The sequence below is a fragment of the Phacochoerus africanus genome, chromosome 15 (assembly GCF_016906955.1).
Source record: "Phacochoerus africanus isolate WHEZ1 chromosome 15, ROS_Pafr_v1, whole genome shotgun sequence".
Lineage (NCBI taxonomy): Eukaryota > Metazoa > Chordata > Mammalia > Artiodactyla > Suidae > Phacochoerus > Phacochoerus africanus.
Window position 1 is genome coordinate 47493786 of NC_062558.1, and position 22260 is coordinate 47516045.

The 22260-nt window shown below is 51.5% G+C and overlaps 2 protein-coding genes and 1 non-coding gene across 8 annotated transcripts in view; 1 reads left to right on the plus strand and 2 right to left on the minus strand.

Annotated features, from left to right (window-relative positions):
• The window catches only part of SEC14L3 (SEC14 like lipid binding 3), a 55671-nt gene that overhangs the window by 4219 nt on the left and 29192 nt on the right, over positions 1 to 22260 (minus strand). The gene's annotated exons all lie outside the window — the stretch shown is intronic.
• On the plus strand, positions 259 to 21583 carry SEC14L2 (SEC14 like lipid binding 2). Of its 2 annotated transcripts, XM_047759884.1 has the most exons (12): positions 280 to 438; positions 2819 to 2894; positions 7048 to 7091; positions 7889 to 7948; positions 8203 to 8391; positions 9431 to 9526; positions 9663 to 9723; positions 10620 to 10703; positions 13758 to 13864; positions 13947 to 14086; positions 14220 to 14389; positions 20006 to 21583. In XM_047759884.1, the coding sequence occupies exons 1-12, from the start codon at positions 385 to 387 to the stop codon at positions 20134 to 20136; spliced, it is 1212 nt and encodes a 403-aa protein (XP_047615840.1). In that variant the 5' UTR covers positions 280 to 384; the 3' UTR covers positions 20137 to 21583. The 2 variants fall into 2 exon arrangements, with proteins under 2 accessions (XP_047615839.1, XP_047615840.1); XM_047759883.1 differs by lacking the exon at positions 2819 to 2894 and having other exon boundaries at positions 259 to 438.
• LOC125117155 (small nucleolar RNA U3) lies at positions 19135 to 19346 on the minus strand. The gene has a single exon (XR_007132515.1). It is a non-coding gene; the product is annotated as a small nucleolar RNA U3 (small nucleolar RNA).

Consider the following 22260-nt stretch of genomic DNA (forward strand, 5'->3'; position numbering starts at 1 on the left):
AGAAGAGCTCATTAGTTAGCACCTAGGTGGGAACACTAAGGCCCAGAGAGCTCAGGTGTCTCTGCCAAGGTCACACTGTGAGCTAAGGGTAAATTTGGGACTGGAACCCAGATATCCTGTTCTGCTACTATCCACTGGCTTCGGCCTCGGTGGCACCCCTCCGGCCTCCCGCCCAGGGCTCCCCTTCAGGAGGGCGGAGGGGGCCCTTGCACATGCTCCTGGGCCCAGCGCATCTCTGCGTACTCCTCCTCTTAGGATCCTTTAAGAGGCGGGGCTTGGCCGCCACCCGCGGCCCGGCAAAAGGCTGGGACTTTACTCAGGCGGCGGAGAACGAGTCCGTGCTCCATCAGCTGCCGCAAGCGCCGCGCCGGAGCCTGAGCCACGATGAGCGGCAGAGTGGGCGATCTAAGCCCCAAGCAGAAGGAGGCACTGGCCAAGGTGAGCCCTCACCTTAGTCTGGCCCCGCTCCGGGCGGTGGCCTCGTTCCCGGGAGGCAGAGGGCTGGGAAGCGGCTGGGTGGGGGGCGACCGCCAGTCCGCGGCGGGCTGCGGAGGGACCAGCAGCCGCTGCACCGAGCTACCCGCGGCCCCCACTTCCCTCCGCCCGGCGAAGGGGCCCCGAGTGAAGTTTGGCCGCCCCGGCCCTAGCCCGGAGCGAGACCTTGGCGCTGCCACCTGGGAAGAAGTGTTTGCTAGGAAAGCCCACGGCAGCTGAGGGCTCAAAGGCAACGTTCATTCTCGGGAGTGGCAGCCGGGCCCGGTGGCAGGGGCAGGGCCCCAGGTTTTCTCCTACTTCTGGGAGGTTTTCTTCTAGCAGGGGCAGTGGCATGAGATAAAGGGCTCCGAGGGCTTCTTAGGAGACTTGGATGGCTCCTGCTCTTTCACCAAGTCTCTCTGCGACCTTAGGCAAAACCGGCCCTTCTCTGATCACTCCCTGAGGAAATGAATTGAGGAGATTGGACCAGATGATGTGGATGGGAGCATTTTCAAGTGCCTGGGCTCCTACAGATGACTCACAGGGTTGGGGTTAGTTTGAACTGAGACCAGCTCTCCTCTGTCGTGCAACCCCGGCCTTTCCCTGGCTGGGGACTTGGGCTGATACTCATCAGAAGACAAGGAGGTAAGCCCAGCTTTACCTTGGCGCCTGGGCAGAGAAGGGACAGCAGTTTCAGAGCCGGACCCTCTCCCTGCCACTGCCACCTGGATCTCCTCTCCTGTCCTTGCAGAGAGGGGAGGTGGTTTGTTTTCTGAACTGGAGTCGATTTAGTCTGGTCTCAAGGTTTGGAGGCTCCACAGTCGGGCAGTTTTCCATTGCTCAGAAAGTGGAGGGGCAGGTGTCTCCTGCTAGAGCAGTGGGGCGGAGGCACCAGCACTGCGTGGGCTTTGCCCCAGGCTGGGCCTCCGCATCCCAGGGAGGCTGGATAGGGAGGTTTCAAGTTTTACTGCTGACCTGCTGGGGAAGTCAGGCAGAGAAGGGATTAGGTGGTGATTAAACTAGAAATCAGGGGCTGTGTAGGGTCCTTGGTAAAGGGTGGCTTCGGGCCAGTTTCCCTGGGGGTTTGGGAGGTGTTTGGGGGATGGGATGGTCTGAGTCCCAGGCTGACCTAGGCAAGGGGCAGAGGTGGCGGGTCCTCATTGGTTGGGTCTTTGGCTGCCCTGTAGGTCAGTGACTATGGAAAGGTGAGTGGCTGGGAGCAGGAAGCTTGGGGAGGGCACAGCTAGTGAGCAGTTGCAGGTGGGTGTAGCCATCATTGGGGTCACTGTTCACCTCTCTTGTTTGGCACTCTGCACTTTTCCCCTTCATGGCTTTTGGCTGGAACCCTTCCCTCCATCTGAATTGTCCTCTTCGCCCCACCTGCTGCCTTTGGGGTCCTTCATATAAATATGATTTTTTATATGAAGTCATATGAGACCACCTTCTTCTCGGCCCCAGTCAGAATCAAACTCTTCCTTCTTTTCTGCTCCCCGGCCACATTGCTCATCTTTCCATCACTAAGGGGGCAGAAGACCACGGTGGAAAGAGTGCACACATGGCCTGGGACAGACCTGGGTTTGCATCCCAGCTCTGCTAATTACTAGCTATTTCACCTTGGACGTGTTACTTGTCCTCTCTGAGCTCTGATTCTTTCATCTGTAAAATGGGAGCGATAAGACCTCTAGGGACTCTGAGTGAGGAGTAAGTGCCAAGTTTGGTGCTGGGCACATGTAAACTGACCAAAAAGCTGAAGCTTGGAGTTCCTGTCGTGGCTCAGTGGTTAACGAATCCGACTAGGAACCATGAGGTTGTGGGTTCAATCCCTGGCCTTGCTCAGTGGGCTAAGGATCCGGCGTTGCCGTGAGCTGTGGTGTAGGTTGCAGATGCAGCTCAGATCCTGGGTTGCTGTGGCTCTGGTGTAGGCTGGCAGATACAGCTTCGATTAGACCCCTAGCCTAGGAACCTCCATATACTGTGGGAGCAGCCCAAGAAATGACAAAAAGACAAAACAAAAAACAAAAACAAAAAAACAACTGAAGCTTTTACTGTGGCATGTCCCAGAGTGCCTACTGTTGCAGTTAGCTGGGGACATGTCTGCCCACCCACCACAGTGGGGTGTGTAAGTGTGCATGGCCCAGCAGGGGCAGGATCTTACTCCCTTCCTTTCTCCTGCTACCAGCTCCCACCAGCATGACAGAGTGTCCCGTGCCACCCATATGTTCACCCAGTGTCTGTAGAGTTGACCCATGTCGAGCAGGGGTCCAGCAAAGGCCCCTGGGGAGAGTTCCGGACAGAGGGTGGCCAGGGTGGGACCTGCCACTCACCCAGCTCCCTCTCCCTACAGTTTCGGGAGAATGTCCAGGATGTGCTGCCCACCCTGCCAAATCCAGATGATCATTTTCTCCTGCGCTGGCTCCGAGGTGAGGGAAGAGGGGCTGTGGGAGGCTGGGGCAGGGGCTTGTTCTGGGTGACAGAGTGGCAGCCCCTGGAAACTCTGCCCCTGGCAAGCTCAGATTCTGGCATAATCAACCTTTAGAACCAAAAGGGTTCTTGGCAATTGTAAAACCTCCACCCTCCTATTGGGATAGATGATGACACTGAGGCTCAGAGAGGTGAAGTAACTTGTCCCAGGTCACACAGTGTTGAGCTGCAGGCAGAGAGAGGACTAGAGCCCATGTCAGCTGACTCCCAGCCCTGTGCCCTTTCCATCCACTTGAAAAATCCACTGTGTTAATAGATGTGGGGAAGCAGGTTGAGGAAAAGCTGAGAAAGACCCCAGGCTTGTGGGAAGTTAGAGGCAGAGCCAAGTTTAGAACGAGAATCTTGGCCCCTGGGAGAGGTAGCCCCCCTCTGTGGCCTATTGGGATGGCAGGCCACCTGTCCCAGCCGGCAGCTTGAAGGAGGGGCAGAGTGCACAGGGAATGCAGGAGTGGGGTGTTCAGCCTGACCTGGTTAACAAAACTCCCCTCAAGTCACTATCTGGCTCCAGAACCCCAAGTTCTACTCCAGCTCTGCCCTGGCCTAGCTCAGGTACCTGGGCCAGGGGTCAGCATCTGTTCTGGGCTCTTCTCTGGGAGAGCAGGATGAGACAGGGTGTCCTGGCTGTTGCAAGATGGGACAGGACGATGCTGTGAGTGTGATTTCTACTAGCATCCAGGTCAAACTCAACCCCATGTTCCAGCTCCTGAAATCTTTCCCTTCCTGTCTTCCTTCTCCTTACCTGTGATTCAAGTCATGTGCCACCCTCTTTGGTTCTTGTGACACACTTTTCTTTATAAAAACTTTTTTTTTTTTTTTGCCAGACATAGAAATGATAGAGAAATTCCTCTCTGGTAGATTAGCAGAGATTCAGTATTGATCTAGAAGCACAGACCAAAATATTAAAGGGCAGGTCAGGGCCAATTATTTCTTTATAGACACAGACACACACACGCAGACCCTAGGAGTCTTGGGACAAGTGAAGAGATGTGTTTTCCTTTTCTGTCCAGAAACTGAACAGAGCTGGCATACTCTTGAGAGGCTGCTCACGGGCACCTACACAGGCCCCTGTGTGCCTCTGAAAGTGCCACTTGCCCTTTTCCTCCAAAAAAGCTGTGAACCACCCCCCTCCTCCCACTCAGAGAGGGTGGAGGGGCAGCAAGGGGGAGGCAGTGGGGTCATTCCACAGCTGGAGGATATTTTGGCCCAGCCTTTACTGAAGAGCTGTTGCTAGAAGGGGGTGGGTGGGGAGAGTGGAAAGACAGGGCTGCATTAAAGGGCCAGTTGCCAGATGATCAAACAAACCACCCAGCTCCCGTTAGGTGAGGGAAGTGTGGTTTCAGAGAGATGTTGAATTGAATAGCATCGCATCTTTCTTTTATCTCAGAGAAGGGTAGCCTAGGGCCCTGATGGTTTCCCAGGCACCCCAACTCCCTAGACCTGGGATAACCTCCCCTTCTTTGTAGGAATATAGAAGAGAGTGTGGTCATCCTAATTTGCTAGATGAGAAAACTGATGCTCAGAGAGGGGCGGGTGCTTACCTAAAGGCACACAGAGAGTAGGAGGCAGAATCAGGGCAGAAACCTAGGGCTGCTCATTCCCAGGCCAGCATCCTCTCCACAGCTGCCCCCTGAAGCCAAGCTCTGCCTCTTCAAACAGAGGAAGTATCTCCTCTGTACTTTATTTGTGCCTCACATTTCTCTGGGTAGGAGCTCAGGCCTGGTCAGACTCTACTGTGAATTTCAATTAGGGCTTTTCTTCTTTTCTTTGCGTTTTCTTTTCCCCTCCCTCCTTCCCTTCTTTCTTTTTCTCCTTTTCATTCTACAGGTAACATTTGCAAGGCTCATGCCAGCCACATATCTTTCTATGACCTGGGTGTGAGCAAGCTCTGGGTTCCTCCCATTCCCTCTTCCCCCCAACATAGGCTCAGTTTTCTGCTGGCCCCCAGGCCCCGAAGCAGGCACACAAATCTCCACTGCCTCCTCCAACTGGGGCTGAGCTCTGGGCACCCCAGCGAGGAGGGTCAGATGGAAGATAGAACAATGAGCTGGTGGAAACCCTGTGAGCTCAGCTGGGCAGGTCTGAAACTCCTTGTTTTCCAGGACTGAGGACCCAGGCCAGCTGCTCCCAGGCCAGCTTCTCTGACAGTGCCCTGAGCCACTCTTTGGGCTGCCCCCGCCCAGGGTGGCAGGAGCTCTGGCAGGCCTGACTCAGCAGGCCTGGGGGGAGGCATCAGGCTGGTACTGCCCGGGGCAGTGGTAACTTGGGGAGTGTCCTCAAAGACCTGGATGTGGGACCCTAGCGGATAAGAGAGCCTCCCAGAGAGAAGGGGCTCAGGTTCACCAGCACCCCTGCTTCCGAGGAAGAGGACTCCTAACAGTTCAGGGTGGCCTCCCCCCAGAGGATTCCCACCTTCAGGTCCAGCTGGGCTCCCCCATCATGATGGTGTGGCACCTCACATTTTCCGAGTGTCTCCAGCTCAGTGGATGATCAGGCCAGAGATGCGCGGTGTCTTGTCCAAGGTTAAACAGGGAGAAGGTAGAAGGGCTCTGATGCAAGCCCAGGTGATATTCCTCTGAAAGCTGCCCCTGCTGCCAGGATGGCGTGTGATGGACGGCTGTCAGAACTTCCCAGAAAGGGAGGCTGCTCGTTTCCTCAGATGTGTGTCTAGCACCCATGACGGGCATGGCATTGGTCCCCTCTCTTGATGCACCCTTTGGGTGCAGGAGAGTGGATTGGATTTCGTGACAGCAGAATCAGGGAATGTGCTCAGCCACTCCTGGAGAGCAGTGATGAAGGGACCAGTGACAGTTCACAGGGCAGCCTGTCTGGCCCAGGTTCCAGGGCTGTCAGCAAATCTGGATGAAGGTCGGAGCCACAGAGGACGCACAGCTGGGAGGGACAGTTCATAGGTCAGATGGCAAAACTGGCCAGCCTCTGGATCTCAGAAACTCTTTAAAGGATTGAAATGCACCTAACCACAGCAGGATGAAACTTGATAGGGTTAGATCCGGAAAATCACCTCACAGCACATGGGGCAGAGGCTTCGCGGCAGCACAGGTGAAGAGGATTTGGAGGTTTCAGCTGACTGTAAGCTTCCCTGAGTTAAGGGTGTGGCTGTTGCCAAGAAACTTCTCAGGCTTAATTGGAGAAGGGGAGACAACACCCGTGCTCTGGACCACCCACTTCCAGAGGGGCACTGGCCAACTGGAAGACATCCAAAGGAAAGCTGATGGACTTGAAACCACGCTGTGAAAGATGGTGAAAGGATCCATGGATGGGCAGCATGGTAGCAGGGGATAGTGGCAGCACAGAATTTTCCAGGGTTGGAAAGGCTGTCATGTGGCTGAGGAAGCACCCCCCACCCCCTTCTGGAGAGGGTCTCTGCCCAGTACAACAATGTGGGCTGAGGGCAGATGGCAGCTTGGATTGTCTGGGAGCAGGTGGCCTGGGTGGGCAGGAAGGTCTTTGTGTTCAAGCTGGAGCAGGAGAGCAGGCTGGGGTTTGTGCCTAAAATGGAGTTGGCCCAGGTGAACTCTAATTCCTAGACTTTCCAGAGACCCTGGGAAGAGGAGGGCCCTCTCTGTCTCCTAGGGTATGCGTGGGTCCTCTGGGGACATTGGCAGGGTTGACTGGAGGCACGTCACCCCTCCGTCCTACTGGGATGTTGTGCTGGCCCTGCCCCAGATTACAGGGTAGCTGTGTTCATCTTTGAACCTCAGGTCAAGCTCTCAGGACCGAATTTTAGCTGAGGAGAGTACCTTTGTGGAAGGAGAAGGCTAAATGATAAGGGGGTCCAGGGTTCACTTTCCCTGAGTGGAGATAAGACCCTTCACCTGATTGCCTTCAATCGGGTAAAATTTTTTGACCCTGAACTTGCAGCGCTGCCCCCATCTGTCCTGAACCTTGACCTGCCCTCCCTACAAGCCCAGGGGCTGTGCTACCCCTGAAGCCCTTGGTGGACATCCTCCTCTTAGCTTCTGCATGAGGGGTTATCTGAGAGTCAGCTGGGGCCCCAGCACTGCAGCAGGGAAATCTCGCCGTCCCTGGTGCCTGGGCTGCTGGCCTAACCCTGACCATGTTTCCCTGTTACAGCAAGGAGCTTCGACCTGCAGAAGTCCGAGGCCATGCTCCGGAAGGTGAGACCCTTTTGGCTCCAAATCCTACTGTTGTCTCCATTCCCGCCCATGAGAGTCACACCATGCTTGGACTTTTGTTCACCTCTTTCCACCTGATCATAGCCTGTGGCTTATGTGAGACATCTGAGTATTAGCTGACCCCTACTGCCTTATCCTTTGGAGCAAAGTGCATTTCCTTCCCTGGAAACACAGAGCTTTCATAGTTTTGGCCAGCCAAGAATTATAAGCTGTTTTGCTGAGATCTCTGCAAGAGGCAGTTCCTTCTTTTCTGTTCCTGCTGGTTGCCTTCTCATGACTTATCTGTGGTCTGGAGATGCATGCTGTCACCCATTGCTCGATGCCCATTAAGGACTGGCCCTACTTTTTTTTGGTGGAGGGGGGGACACTGCACCCCCAGCATGTAGAAGTTCCCAGGCCAGGGACTGAATCCAAGTCACAGCAGTGACCATGCCTTATCCTTAATCATTAGGCCACCAGGGAGCTCCTAACCCTACCTTTTTTTTTTTGGGTCTTTTTTTGTCTTTTTAGGGCTGCACCCACGGCGTATGGAGGTTCCCAGGCTAGGGGTCTAATCAAAGTTGTAACCGCCGGCCTATGCCACAGCCACAGCAACACCAGATCCGAGCCATGTCTGTGACCTACACCACAGCTCACGGCAATGCCAGATCCTTGACCTGCTGAGTGAGGCCAAGGATCGAACCCGCAACCTCATGGTTCCTAGTCAGATTCACCTCTACTGTGCCACGATGGGAACTCCCTGACTCTGCTTTTTGAAAGCTCTGATTGTATGTTTGTAGCACGTGGAGTTCCGAAAGCAGAAGGACATCGACAACATCTTGAACTGGCAGCCTCCAGAGGTGAGGACAGGTGACCCCCCCCCCACACTCCTAGGTTAGGTCTGTTAGGCCCATAATCTGTGTCCTGGGTCCCCGGGTCAGGGACTCTCAAAGAAAAGGTCTAACAATGCCATGTGAGCCCTCTTGGTTCCCAGAGTGGGTATCCATTGGCATCCACGGGAGGACGAATCCAAGGGAAGGTCCTAGATGGACACAGGGAGGGTGTGGCTGCCCTGGGCCTGCTGACCAGGGGCTCCCTCTCTGTCTTGGCTCAGGTGATCCAGCAGTATCTGTCAGGGGGCCTGTGCGGCTATGACCTGGACGGCTGTCCCGTCTGGTATGATGTCATTGGACCTCTGGATGCCAAGGGTCTGCTCCTCTCAGCCACCAAACAGGACCTGCTCAGGACCAAGATGCGGGACTGCGAGCTGATTCAGAGGGAGTGTGCTTGCCAGACCGAAAAGGTGAGTGGACTGGCACGGAGGAAGAGGAGTCACTTAGAGTGGAGGCATTTGGGTAGAAGCTGGGATGTCACACAGAACTTTAAGCACAGCTTCAGGGCCAAGGCCCAGACATTTTGGATTTCCCAGACCAGTGAAATTTCAGTTTTAGGGCCTGACCTATGTTGCCAAATTTTAACTTGTCCAAGTAAGGTTTTAGAAAAAAACATATCATCCATTATTGTCATAATTAACCCCAAAACTATAGGGGCGGCATGATCTCAGAATAAAAGGCAGTCCTTTAAATTGAATAAAATTTAGCTTCATAAAAAACAGACTACTGTTATTTTTCTCCTGTATCTGGTCGCCAGTGGGGTCTTTGTCCGGGGCCACCCTATTATTGGGCAGGTATTTGGGTGCCGCTGGTGTCTATGAGCTCAGATTCTGTGCTTCCCTAGCTTTGAACTCAGAGATGAGGACAGCTGATTCTCTTACTGAACAAAGGCTGGAGAGCAAGCCTGAGGCCCCTACAATCCTCTCTTTCCTTCCTCTTTGGCAGTTAGAAAGATCCCAGGAAATGATGTGATACATTTGGGGACATTTCAACAGTGTCATCCACATTCACGGGGAGCCTCCTGTGTGGAGAGGCCCTGCTGGACTGGGGATGCAGGGAAGCATTAGACGAGGACACACCTTAAGGACTTAGGTTGGACAGAGAGCATCTGTGCCTACAAGATGAGTGGCTACATGGGGTACAGAAAAGCGGGGAGCTACTGGGTCAGACTACAGTACAGAAGGGATCTCAGGTGTAGTCTGGGTCCACTCAGTTGTTTACTGGATGAGAACACAGAGGTCTAGACAGGAAGAGTGACTTGTCTAGGCCATAATTCCGACCTGGGGTAATTATCTCAATTTGGAAAATCTGAGATATGCCCTGCCCGGATTTGGTTGATCTGGTTGCAGTATGGGCACGAGGTACAATTAGCATTTTCCCTGAAGCCTGGTGGGCTTCTGCAGGGTGGGGGCAGCCTGATGTGACTGTCTGCTCCTCTGTCCCCCCCAGACAGGGAAGAAGATAGAGACTGTCACCCTGATTTACGACTGCGAGGGGCTTGGCCTTAAGCATCTCTGGAAGCCGGCAGTGGAGGCCTATGGAGAGGTGCAGGCCAGGGCGGGGTGGCGGAGGGGCTCCTCTGCTAGGAGGCCCTTTGTGGGGCGGGGGGAGCGGGAAGCTGAGCCCCTCTCCCTGGCACAGAGTTCTGAGCCCGCTGGATTCAGTGATTTTCTTTCTACAGTTTCTCTGCATGTTTGAGGAAAATTATCCTGAGACACTGAAGCGTCTTTTTGTTGTTAAAGGTAAGTTGGGAACTACCTGTGATGACGCCAAATGGGAAACAGGGGCCAAAAATATTACTGGACAGATTCAAGAGAGTAAGACAGAATGAGCCAAAGTGGAGAGGGGTTGGGTTTTTTTGTTTTTTGGGTTTTTTTTGGTTTTTTAAGGCCACACCTGCGGCATGTGAAAGTTCTCAGACTAGAGGTAAAATTGGGGCTATAGCTGCTGGTCTATGCCACAGCCACAACAATGTGGGATCTGAGCCAAAAGTTCATGGAAATGCCTGATCCCCGACCCACTGAGTGAGGCCAGGGATCGAACCTGCATCCTCATGGATCCTAGTTGGATTGTTTCCGCTGCGCCACAATGGGAGCTCTGGGAGGGGTCTTAGGACGTGTTCACAGGCTGCTTTATTTTTATTTATTTATTTATTGTCTTTTTTTTGTTTTTTCTAGGGCCACACCCACGGCAAATGGAGGTTCCCAGGCTAGTAGTCCAATCAGAGCTGTAGCCACTGGCCTACGCCAGAGCCACAGCAACGTGGGATCTGAGCCACATCTGCGACCTACACCACAGGTTACGGCAACACCAGATCCTTAAACCACTGAGTGAGCCCAGGAATCAAACCCACAACCTCATGGTTCCTAGTCAGATTCGTTAACCACTGAGCCACGATGGGAACTCCCGAAGGCTGCTTTATGATTCACACAGCTTTTTGTATTTGAGCTGTCAGCCAGCTGAGCTGGGAAGACCATCCCCACTGCACAGATGGGGAAGCCGGGCCTCACACCCAGGTTGCCTTGTGGGCTTCATGGCACTAGGGAGAATGCAGCCCGATCCCTGGGGGCTGTGGGGACACTCTCAGGAACAAAGTGGGCACTGCTCCCGGCCTCACATGGCCTCCTCTCTGTTCTAGCCCCCAAGCTGTTTCCTGTAGCCTATAACCTCATCAAACCCTTCCTGAGTGAGGATACTCGTAAGAAGATCAATGTCCTGGGGGGTGAGTAGCCCAGACTCCCCTTCCCTGCCCCGCATGGCTGTGGCTCTGCTGCAGGTGGGGTGGTGTTGAAGGAGCAGACAGACCCACCAAGGCAAAAGCTCCCTCTGCTGGTTTAGTAGCATCGGGACCCAGGAGCAGGGTGGGGCTGGGCCAGGGTCTTCAGGTTTTCATAAGAACTCTTTCTCTCAGACACTCTGGAGGAAATTCAAAGATGGGTGAAATGCCAGTCCTTGTCCTCAGGGAGCTTGCAGTGAAACAGGAGAGAGATCTTTAGAGAGAAAGGTGGGACACAAACTAGAAAAAGCATGGAGAGGGGGCCATGGTCACAGGAGCAGACTTAGTTTTCAGCTGGGGACAGGTATGCATGGTCACCTGCTGTGTGCCTGACCCTGGATTAAGCGCCAAGGCCGCAAAGGTAATACAGAGTCCCTTAAAGAGCTTGTGGCCTCTTGGGGAAGGGAGACACAAACAGATGTAGATCAGTGTGAGATGTTACATATAAGAGAGGCTACACAGTGGGGGTGCTCTCCCTCCACCCTCCCCCAGCCTGACCTGGGGAGGGGGTGACGCCTCCCTCAGCTGCCAGCTACAGAATGAATAAGGCAGCCAATGAAGTGAGGCAGGAAGCTGTTGGGCAATAAGAAGCACATTGAGCAGAGCCCTTACATACCGTAGCACAGGCAGTTGTAGAGCGTACCGCGGGATGTGGCAAGAGATGGGAGCCAGGAGCCGGTGGCAGAGAATCCAGGGCACTGTGCTGGGGAGCTGGAACGTGACTCTACAGCCCCTGAGCCAGGGGCTACCAGGATCTGATTCTCAGCTGATTGTGAAGGGCGATAGTAGTTTGCACACTGTGGCCACAGTCCACGCACCAGGTATTGACAGGCTGAGCTGGGGCAAGGGCGGATGGCCTAGAGAGAGGATGGATTCCAGGCTTCTGTAGGAAGTGGAACAGCAGAACTCAGTTGACTGGATGTAGGAAGGGAGGAGGAGAAATCTAGAATGGCTCCCTCATGTCTGGCATGAGTGACTGAGTATTGCAGTCACTCTGGTGCTGTTAGTTCAACTGGGGAATAATACAACCAGAAGGATAAGCTTGAACTTGAGTTTGACGGGGTCTGTGAGATGGACAGATGTTGGGGGTCCTTGAGCCTGAAGTTTTGGGGCAAACTCCAGTCTGGAGATTTGGGGGTTATCAGATAAAGAGGCAGAGGCTGAAACCTCGAGAGGAGATAAGACTCATAGAACAGAGGCTGAAGCCTGGGGGAATATCCAGGCTCAAAAGCAGAGAAAAGAGAAGCCCACCAGGGAGATCAAGAACTGAATGCTAAGATTGGTGGGGAAGCAGGTCGATAGGGATTGGCTAGGCAGGGGAGCAGGAGAACATCAGGTGACAAGAGAAGGCCAGCAAGGAAGATGCCCAGGAATCAAATCCAACAGGGACAGGCAGGAGTTGAGTTTTGCTGGAGCGTGATGTGGAGTGGCTGGAGAAAAGCCTAGAAAGGTAGAGTGGGGCTGGCTCGTGGATGGCTCAGTGCCACCTATGAAGTTGAACTGAGGGGTAGGGAATTCTGAAAGTTTCTCAGTGTTCACCTTCAGGCACCATATTGAAAGTGGAGGTTTTCCAAACATGTGCTGAGCCCTGGGAGTGGTTCGAGGCTGTCTGGAAAGCACAGAACTTCCGGGTGCTGGTCCTGGCTCTAGCAGCAGCAAGTTCTGTCCTTGTTGCCTCAGTTCCTTCCTCTATAGGATGGGAAGAATCCTCCTCGCCTCATTCCAACCCTCCAGCTAAAGCTGGGGGAAGAAACACAAAATCTGAGCAAAAGGATCTGATGATTTTTGGCTTTCCTGCAGCTGCCACCCACCATGGGCACGAGCTGGTTTGGTTTCCTGGCAGCGCGGAGCTGTGGAGGCCGTTCAGTCTGTTCCCCCACCCACACCTGAAACCTTCTCAACCAAACCTGCCTCAGGCTGAGGCAGAACAGGATCTTCAATAGAGGAGGGAAGAAATTCACTCTGGGCTGGTCATTGGAGCTTAGCACAGATTAAAGCACCCTGAGACCGTTGGCAGTGTCCCTCGAGTTGCATGGTCACAGGTTCCTAGAAATCTGAGGGCTGGGAGACCCTGGGCCATCCCTGTGGGTTTCCAGGCAGCACCAGCCACAGAAGATGCTGGGTGGTACATAGTCAGCAGGGAAAGGTTTCCAGTAACAAAATATTGACCATGGCTGACACTTGTTTAGGAATCTGGAATGGCAAAGAAGTGGATCTCAGCATTGGTTGCACTTGAGGCAAACTCTCCTAGCCGGGAAAGGGCTGGTTATTAAAAAAAAAAAAAAAATACAGGAATTTAAAAAAGCCAAACCACTGGTAACCAAAAAGCCTGAAAAACAACAAAAGTGACACTGTGGCTGGGATTAAGCCAAGGGAATACCTTTAAGGGGTCACTCTGCGGTGTTGCATTCACACAGTAAGTCACGACTGGGCACAGTAGGTGACAGTGGGAGACCAGATGCATGGTCACATCCTCACGCTCAGTCTAACAGGGCAGATCACATAGATGCAGGTTCTCCTGCCTGCCCCAGGGACTGTTCCCTCTGCGTGGAACGCCCTTCCCTCTTTTGTTCCTCCTGCTTGTACTTCAGATGTTTGCATCCTCTTCCTGGGAGTTATAATACACTCTTAAATGGGAAGGGCACTTTAAAGTTTATAATAAACACCCTCTCAAGTCCTTAGTTCACTTCACTCCCAGAATAACCTTACAGGGCTGGAGGAATTAGGCTGAGAAAGAAGTGATTTGCCTCCCGTCACTCAGCTGGCCAGTGGCAATGGGGACAGGACCCCAGGTCTCCTGCTTCCCGCTCCAGAGCCAGGCAGTCCTCTGGGTGATGGATCCTCTCAAACCCCCTGTGTTTTGTGTGTGTGTGTGTGTGTGTGTGTGTGTGTGTGTGTGCCAACAGGTTTTTCCGCCTCTTCTGTGTAGATTGCCAGGGGCTGTGATGAAATCCTGCCTAGCGGTGATTCTTTTTTCTCCTTCCTTCCCTCTCCTGCCAGCAAACTGGAAGGAGGTTTTACTGAAATATATCAGCCCTGACCAGGTGCCTGTGGAGTATGGGGGTACCATGACTGACCCTGATGGAGACCCCAAGTGTAAATCCAAGGTATGGGCTGCCAGGGGCCAGAGGTGACCAGGGACGCCTGACTCCAATGCACAGTCCAGCTCAGTCTGTGCTCTGCTTCTAGATCAATTATGGAGGTGACATCCCCAAGAAGTATTATGTGCGAGACCAGGTGAAACAGCAGTACGAGCACAGTGTACAGATTTCCCGGGGCTCCTCTCACCAAGTGGAATATGAGATCCTCTTCCCAGGCTGCGTCCTCAGGTGGGGTTCTAGACCTTTTCAGGAGACCCAGGTACCAGTGGGTGGACTGGCATGGAAGAAATCCCTGTAGCAGGGCCCCAGATTAGGCATGTGCAGATGGAATCACATCTAAATGGGTGGGTATCCCATGCAGGTGGCAATTCATGTCAGATGGTTCAGACATCGGTTTTGGGATTTTCCTGAAGACCAAGATGGGAGAGCGGCAGCGGGCCGGGGAGATGACAGAGGTGCTGGCCAGCCAGAGGTACAATGCTCACCTGGTCCCTGAGGACGGGACCCTCACCTGCAGCGATCCTGGCATCTGTAAGTAGCTTTGTCATGGCTAGAAGCCCCTGCCCTAGCTGTGGGATTTAGACTCTCAGACTGTGAGAACTAGAAGTAGAGTTCCATCAGTTCAACCTTCTCCTTGCATAGGTGAGGAAACCTAGGCCTGAGGAGGTGAGATGACAGGCTCAGGGTGACCTAGCTGGTTAACAGCAGGGCAGGACTCTGACCTGATGCTCCCAGGTATAGGTGAGTCACAGTGCTAGGTGATCACAGGGATTCAGAATGTCTGCTCTCTGGTCCAGGTCTAACTGGGGCCATGGCTGTCAGACAGTTCCTAGCAGAGCCCCCTCCCCATATGTCAGGGGCAGAACTGGTTGAGGAGGTGTAGGGATCACAGGGTGAGCAAAGTGCTGACAAGCCCAGCCTTGATTCCGCTGAGCTACGCTCATCTCCGAGTTGATCAAAAAATAGGAACAGAAGATGAAGTTGATCCAAGAGGAATAAGAAGGGCAAATAGGCATTTGAAAAGGTCTTCAGCCTCACTTAGCTTTGCAATATCGATTAAAATTCCCTTTGACTCAACAATTCTGCCTCTGGAAATCTATCCTACAGAAATATTTACACAAAGACACAAAGATATAGGTACATGGATGTACCTTGGGAACATCCTTGGGACAGCTTGGGAAACTGGCAACAAACTAAATGGCCTTAAGAAGTTCTCGTTAAATAAGTTATGGTCCAGCCATACAATGGAATACAATATATCCACTAAAGAGAATAAACTAACATGCAAAAGGTCTGATATATGTTTTAAAAAAATTAAAGCCTTAGACACAGCGTATATGGTATATACTCACTTTGGTTAAAAAAAAAGTAAAAAAGGATTCTGGGGACTCTATGCTAACACCAACAGTGGTTATCTCTTGGGTGGTAGGAAGCTTATATAGAGGGCTTTCATTTTTTTTATACTGGTTCTACAAATATAGCTTACTTTACAAAGAACAGGTGCTACCTTTATAAGTGGAAAAACCATACACACACACACAACCCCCATCAAATCTCCAGTTTTCTTCTTATTTGAGCCAAGGGGCCATGCATGGAAAATCAGTTACAGCAAGGGCTTTGTTGTTCAGCTGAGATGGACTTGACCACTGATTAGTCCTTAGGCAAGTGACTTAGCCTCCCTAAGCTTCAGCTTCCTGATTGCTACAATGGGGATCAAGTTCTCTACCTCACAGGGACAACTGATGATGAAACCTGATGAGGTCTGTGCAGCACTCAGTGCACTGTGGCCGCCATTGTTATTATTATTAGGGCAAGACCTGGGGGAGAAGGGCCATTGGGAGCTAGTGCCAGAGATGGAGAAGCCCTTCACCCCATTACCACAGCAACACTACCTGGAGATCTGAACTAGCTCTACAGATGTCCTGGCCTCCGTACTTGGCCACACCATTGCCCCAGCTTCAGATCCTGCGCCCTCCCCCACAGCCCAGGCAACCTTCAGTCTCAACCACCTCCTCCTCACAGATGCTCTGGTTCCCCAGAGAAGTATTCTTGTTAGTAAGCTGCCAGGTCTTGAGGGAGAAGGCGTATACTGTGTGTGTGCTTCATCATGAACAAGGCTGAGCACCAGCCCAGACACTGTCATCCTTGAAGCATAAAGCATTTTGTACATCTAAGCTTGAATTTATTTTTTCTTTTTGCTTTTTTCAGGGCCACACCTGCGGCATATGGGAGTTCTCAGGCTAGAGGTGGAATAGGAGCTACAGTTGCTGGCCTACGCCACAGCCACAGCAACTTGGGATCCAAGGTGCATCGGTGACCTACATCACAGCTCACGGCAACACCGGATCCTTAACCCACTGAGTGAGGCCAGGGATCGAACCTGCATCCTCATGGATACTAGTCGGGCTCGTTAACCACGGATCTATGAAGGGAACTCCCTTGAATTTCTTTTTTAAAGGACAGGGGAAGCTGAGGCATAGAGAGGGGATGTTATCTTTCCCACAGAGCATCGTGCATAGACATCAAGAGACAGAGACACAAGAGAATCATAGGGTCCTGGTGCAGGATCTCTTGGCCATAGACTACCCTCAAGATAATCATGTCTATCCCTGATGTGACAGAGGAGAGAGCAGGGTCCCAGACCAGGGAGGTCATTTCCCTAAGCTCAGTAGCAGAGCCCAACCCATTTCCCAGCACTCCCCGCTACCTCTAGGTAGTCCACCTAGGTCCATGAACTTTTTAACATAATCAGGCTTATGCTTGCAAATCCCAAATGTTTGTTCCTCTCGAATATATTCCCGGATGGAATGTTGATCTGCCTGGGGTCTTGACTGGGAGCTGTTTATTGTCCATTCTTGGGAGGCACAGAATCAGGTCACAGCATCCATGCCCCTGCCCAGGTGTAAAGACAATGAGGTAGGATTGGCTGCTGCCTAGGCCAATCACAGCTAACTCAGGTTAGCTGTGAGCCCAGTGAGAACTCAGTGTTGGGTTATAAGCTCACTTGTGGGAGGGTGATGCCCTTGGGGAACCAGGTGACCCCCTGCAAAGTGGAACATGATCACCTCGTGGAGAAATAAAAACTCTGTGCCAGCCTCCCAGGAGAGAGCACTTGAACCCTTGGGGCTGTCCTGGTCCTTGCCTAGGTGTAATCAGTTTCTGAGGAGGAGAATTAAAGTGTGAATTGATTCTACTTTTTTTATTCCCAACTAATATTTCCTGAGGTCGTGAGTGTAGAATGTTCTGCTAGGAAAGAAAAGGACTCAGAGAAAAAGAGCTGGACTTTGTCAAGAGCATACATCGTGGCCTCTAAGAGCTGAAGCACGTGTGAAGGCTCCATGGCCCAGCTGGGCGCCAGGAGACCCAACTTCTGAGTCCAGCTTTGCCTGTAGCGTTTTGAGCAAGTGTCTCTAAATAATTAGATTTTGCTCTCTTTTTCCTTAAAATGAGGGGCGTGAGCTAGAGCAGATCTTAATATGGGGTCTGTGACTCCCCAGAGCAGTGATTCTAACTTTTAAAGACCAAGCACCTCCCTTTTATAATAGTGTCTAATGTCTCTACTATTCTGAAATGAAATTCATAGATAGTATAAACCACCTACACATGACTAAAAAGGTCAATATACTCTTCTCTCTGGACTGTAAAAGAGAAATAAAAGGACACTAATTTAGAATATACATGTTTTCTCCAATACACAGATGAGAGGGCCCGTTACCCCCAGCACCTCTTCTCTTTAGAATGGTTACTTTCCCCTTGGAAAACACTGCCCCAGAGGGTCCATGATGAGCTCTGTGGGGTCTGAAACTGTACGCTTTAATCAGATTCTCAAGGGGGTCAGTTCCCCAACAAGAGTGAAGGCACCTTAGCCTAGAGGATCTCTGGGGGCTCTACGAGCCTCTGAGTACATGGTTAGTGTCAAAGTGAACCACTGCAGTTCATGAACCACTTCCCTCAGGCCTGGGCCACAGAACAGCCCCTTCCTTGTTTCTGAGGGCAGAATGTCATGCTAGGCAGTCTCATTCCTAGTGCTTGGTCCAAGGAGCTCAAAGACTTCTCCTCCAGCACTGACTCTGGTTGCTAAGGCCCTGTCATCCAGGGCAGTGAGGAAGCTTTTCTCTTTCCAGAGGCACCACTAGTCCTGAAAGGCCTCAGCACAGAGAGAAAATTGTTGACCCTTCCTCACTTCACACCATGAGGAAAGGATTGTTGGGGTTTCTGCCGTCAGTCTAAACTGCGCATTTTATCCAGGGGCAGTAAAGGGGAAAAATTAGGTCTTAGGGTTAAAGACGCAGATTTTTGTTTTTGTTTTTTGGAGGCTGGGAAAAGTGAGAGAAGACTGAATAGGGAAGGAGCGGAGCTAGTGTTTTTGTGTTCACACTGTGTTCTTTTAAAGGGGTGTTTGACTGAAATAGAACAACTTCCCAAAAAAATAGAAGGGCTAGATTAAAAGCAGCCTAGTTCTCAGCCAAGGCTCGGAAGCCTTCTCTGCCAACTGCATGCCCATTTTCTCTCCCCAGAGGAAACCACTAACAGGTCTTGTCTATTATCCTACCACATATTTTCCATACCGTTAGAAGCATTACATGTTTTCATAATATACAAGACATGAACCCACACATGTACATTCATAGGAATTATATCTGTCATTCCGTGTAGAGTTGAAAGAATTTTGAAACTGTAAAACTTGTCAATGTAGGTAGATCAAGTAAAAATGCCAAAAAATTTTACATATATTAACAAAAGTGTTAGAAATTAACAAAAATATTTACAAACTTTCTGCAACTTGCCTTTTTTTGGCCCAAGGATATGTCAACATTTTCTCTAGTCACTTCTTATGAAGCTTACCTCTTTCTTTTTATATAGAATAGTATTTCATCATCTGTATTGCAATAAATACTTCTAAAGCCATTCTTCATTGAACATTTGAGTTTTCCTCATCTTTTATTATTACAAACAGGTGTGCATTAAGCATCTATCTCCATTTATCTTTCTGTGGGGTAAATTCCTGGTTCAAAAAGTTTGCATATTTTACCTTTCATCAGAAACTGAACAGGGCTGGACTTTCCAGGGCCCAGGTCAGGCAGCAATGGAGATCAGAGGGTAATTCCAGCTCCATCCCTTTCTTACTGTGTGACAGCGTCCTCCTTTTTATATAAAATAGGACTAATGCTGAACCTAAGAGTTACTGTGAACAGCCTATATAGATTGCCAACCCAGTGCTGAGACACAGAAAGAGCCATTGTTACTACTACTATTATTATTATTTTTATCACAAAACCACTCAGACGGTGTTCTCCCTCTTACTCTCTCAAAGAGAGAGAAGAATGATCATCAAAGGCAAGTGGCAGCTGCAGAAGCAACAACAACTGCTGGCTTCATGCTCAGGAGAGAACACCACGCCTCCTCCTCATGGTTTCCGGTGCTCTACACGTTCAGAGAAACTTCTCTAGTCACAAACTATAGAAATGGTCCCTGAAAGTATAGTCTTACTACTACTACTATTATAACAACCACTGCTACTACTAATTCTATCCCCCTTTCAAGACCCAGTTTAAGCTCTAGCTTCTTTAAAAAGCCTTTCACATGACATTAGTCTATGGGGCCCCCTCCTTTCAAGCTATTGCAGACTGTCTCTGACACTCATCTGGCCCTTGGCATGTTCTTATATTGTTTTCTCTCCATAAACACCTTTTTATTTTTTTTTATTTTTATTTTTTGGTCTTTTTGCCTTTTCTAGGGCCGCTCCTGCAGCCTATGGAGGTTCCCAGGCTAGGGATCTAATGGGAGCTGTAGCCGCTGTCCTACACCACAGCCATAGCAACGCCAGATCTGAGCCATGTCTGCGACCTATATACCACAGCTCATGGCAACGCCGGATCCTTAACCCACTGAGGGAGGCCAGGGATTGAACCCACAACCTCATGGTTCCTAGTCAGATTCATTAACCACTGAACCACAACAGGAACTCCTCTCTCCATAAACATCTTGTAACACAGCTAGACTAGGTTTCAGAAGGTGAAGGACCATTGGTTATGTCACTTTCATCCTCATTACCTGTCACAGTGCCTTTGCTCCGTCAACAAAAAATCGCTGTCACTAAGCTCTGTCAGAATTGCCTGAATGTGTTTGTTTTTTTACCCCCCTCAGATGTCCTACGGTTTGACAACACCTACAGCTTCATTCATGCAAAGAAGGTCAGTTTCACTGTGGAGGTCCTGCTTCCAGACAAAGCCTCAGAAGAGAAGATGAAACAGCTGGGGGAAGCCACCCCAAAGTAATGCCTCCTCCCACAGCAGGCCTGGCTCCCTCTGTGTCTTCTTGTCAGTTTCTATCCCTTGCAGCAGTCATTTTCCCAGCACTCTCATGCCCAAAGAGAAACTGGGCTAGAAAAAAGACCTCAGGGCTGGATCTGGGAAGCCTTCATTTCAGAATTAGGAAGAGGGAGAGTAGCTGGAGTGGCTCTCTTTGCCTCTCAAATTACTAAGGAGTCCCCAAGGGCTGGGCACTGTGATAGCACATGTCTTGTTAGCTATGCCAATTTCACCTGTCCAGTGATAGCTGAGACAAGAAGCAGGGGGCAGGACCATGGGGTGGCAGGGAAGAAATTAGGTAAAAGGGGAAAGATTGAGGCCTAACACTTAGGGAAGCCAGCTGCAGGGTAAGAACTTGCCCCTGGAAGAAAATGTAAGTCTAGATCATAATGAGGAGTAGCAAGGTAGCCGGTTGCTAGTGTTATCTTGGGGGTCTGAGGCTCTTCTGAACTTTGTATCACCAAAGCTGGGATCTTTTGGCTTTTCCCAGGTTTCAGGAGGTGGCCTGAGTCAGCACAGATCTTTCCATGCAGGGACAGACAGGCAGGCCTCACCCTCACCTTGAGGAAATCAGCAACCCCTGGGTCCCACTGGATACATCTTTAATTACTAATGATTGTCAGTGACTCAAGAGCTTCCTGGGACAATAAGTTTAGTACCCAGCCACTGTCCTCCAATGCAAACAAAGCCTAGGGAAGTTGCCTCCACGGATTCCCAGCTCCGTGAAGGGCCAGGGAGGCTGGGGTGGTCCTGAAGCTTCCACTCGTTTTCAGTGCTGCCAGCCTCTCTAAAATTACCTCTTCCTGTGAGCACCCATACAAAAGTGACAAGTGGGATCAATACAGTAGATCTCAGTGAGAGCATTTCCCCATTCTGAGTCTCCCAGGGTGTCCGACCAGAGCAAGGCCTTGCTGGTCCCATCTCTGGGAGGCCTGCGGTGGGTGCAGTGGGTTCCTGTGCCTGTAGGGGCTGCTGCCCCAGCACGAGGCCAAAGGCCGGGCCAGCACCGGGCAGAGCCAGGGGCTGGGGGCAGCCAGAGAGCCTCGCAGGCCCCCAGCTCCTCCTTCCACAATGACAGGGTGGGGGTGGGGGGAACAGACCTTGCGGCAATCACAGCTCTCCACTCAATCCCACATTCTGCAAACGAACACCAGGCCTTGGATTGCACAGAAGCCGAGAAGGCGGTCCCGCCTGGGCCCTCGTGGGCATTCCCTCCCTTCAGAAACCCAGACCCTGGCCCAGCCTAGGGAGAGGTCTGGCGAAGCAGATGGAGGAGGAAGGGGCAAGGCTGGCGCTGACAGGATGGCCCGAGGCCGCGCGGGAGCCCCAGTCAGACTCTTCAGGACATCCTGACCTTGGTTTACAACGCTCTGTTAGGAAAATTAACCCAATGAATAAAGCAATGTTCAGCGCACGGGGAGTAGCAGTCAGTGACCTCCGCCTCGCTCTTCGCGGTCCCTCAGTCAAACCTCCACTTTAGGAGCCCAGCGTTTACCCGCTACTAAGCGGGGCGCATGTGCAGAAACAGCCCGCTACTTGTGCGCTTTCTCACGGCGCCGGGATGGCCAGCTTGCCTCCTGATTGGCCCAGGCCGCATCTTCCGCCATTTTTGCTGAGGGCACTAAGTGTACTCCTGACTTCCTTTACCGTCAGAGCAGAGGCTCCGCCCCACTCGGGCTTCTCAGGGCAAGCTAACAAGTGCGGGTTTGGCGAGTCCTTGTAGCGCTAGCGGCAGGCCCGGAGTGGGAGGTTGGCTGAGAAGCAACGGTCACGTGGTGTTAGGGACCGTCTCCCAATTCCGCGCGTGCACTGCCAGTATTTCTGGGGCTAGGGATCAGCTTGGGCTCCGAAACAAGCTTCTGCCAGATCACCAATGAACTGGCTGCCTTATAAGATCCCACCAAAATAGAGACGCCTGAAAACAGGGCCCACAGTAGGGAGTCTAGGATATTTATTTGATGATGAGCGCCTCCTGGATACACTGCATCCAGGAGTGTATCCTCAGTGTATGCTCAGTATGTATCAGCTACTCATTTTTTTACAGACGTGGCTGACAGTTAATAGGCGGCACAACTGGAATTTGAACCCAGG

Excerpts from the sequence above, each read along its gene's own strand:
- SEC14L2 (XM_047759884.1), top strand. The coding sequence starts at position 385 with ATGAGCGGCAGAGTGGGCGATCTAAGCCCCAAGCAGAAGGAGGCACTG. Across the intron at positions 2,895-7,047 it reads TCTCCTGCGCTGGCTCCGAG|CAAGGAGCTTCGACCTGCAG; the intron begins GTGAGGGAAGAG and ends TCCCTGTTACAG. Across the intron at positions 9,527-9,662 it reads CAGTGGAGGCCTATGGAGAG|TTTCTCTGCATGTTTGAGGA; the intron begins GTGCAGGCCAGG and ends TTCTTTCTACAG.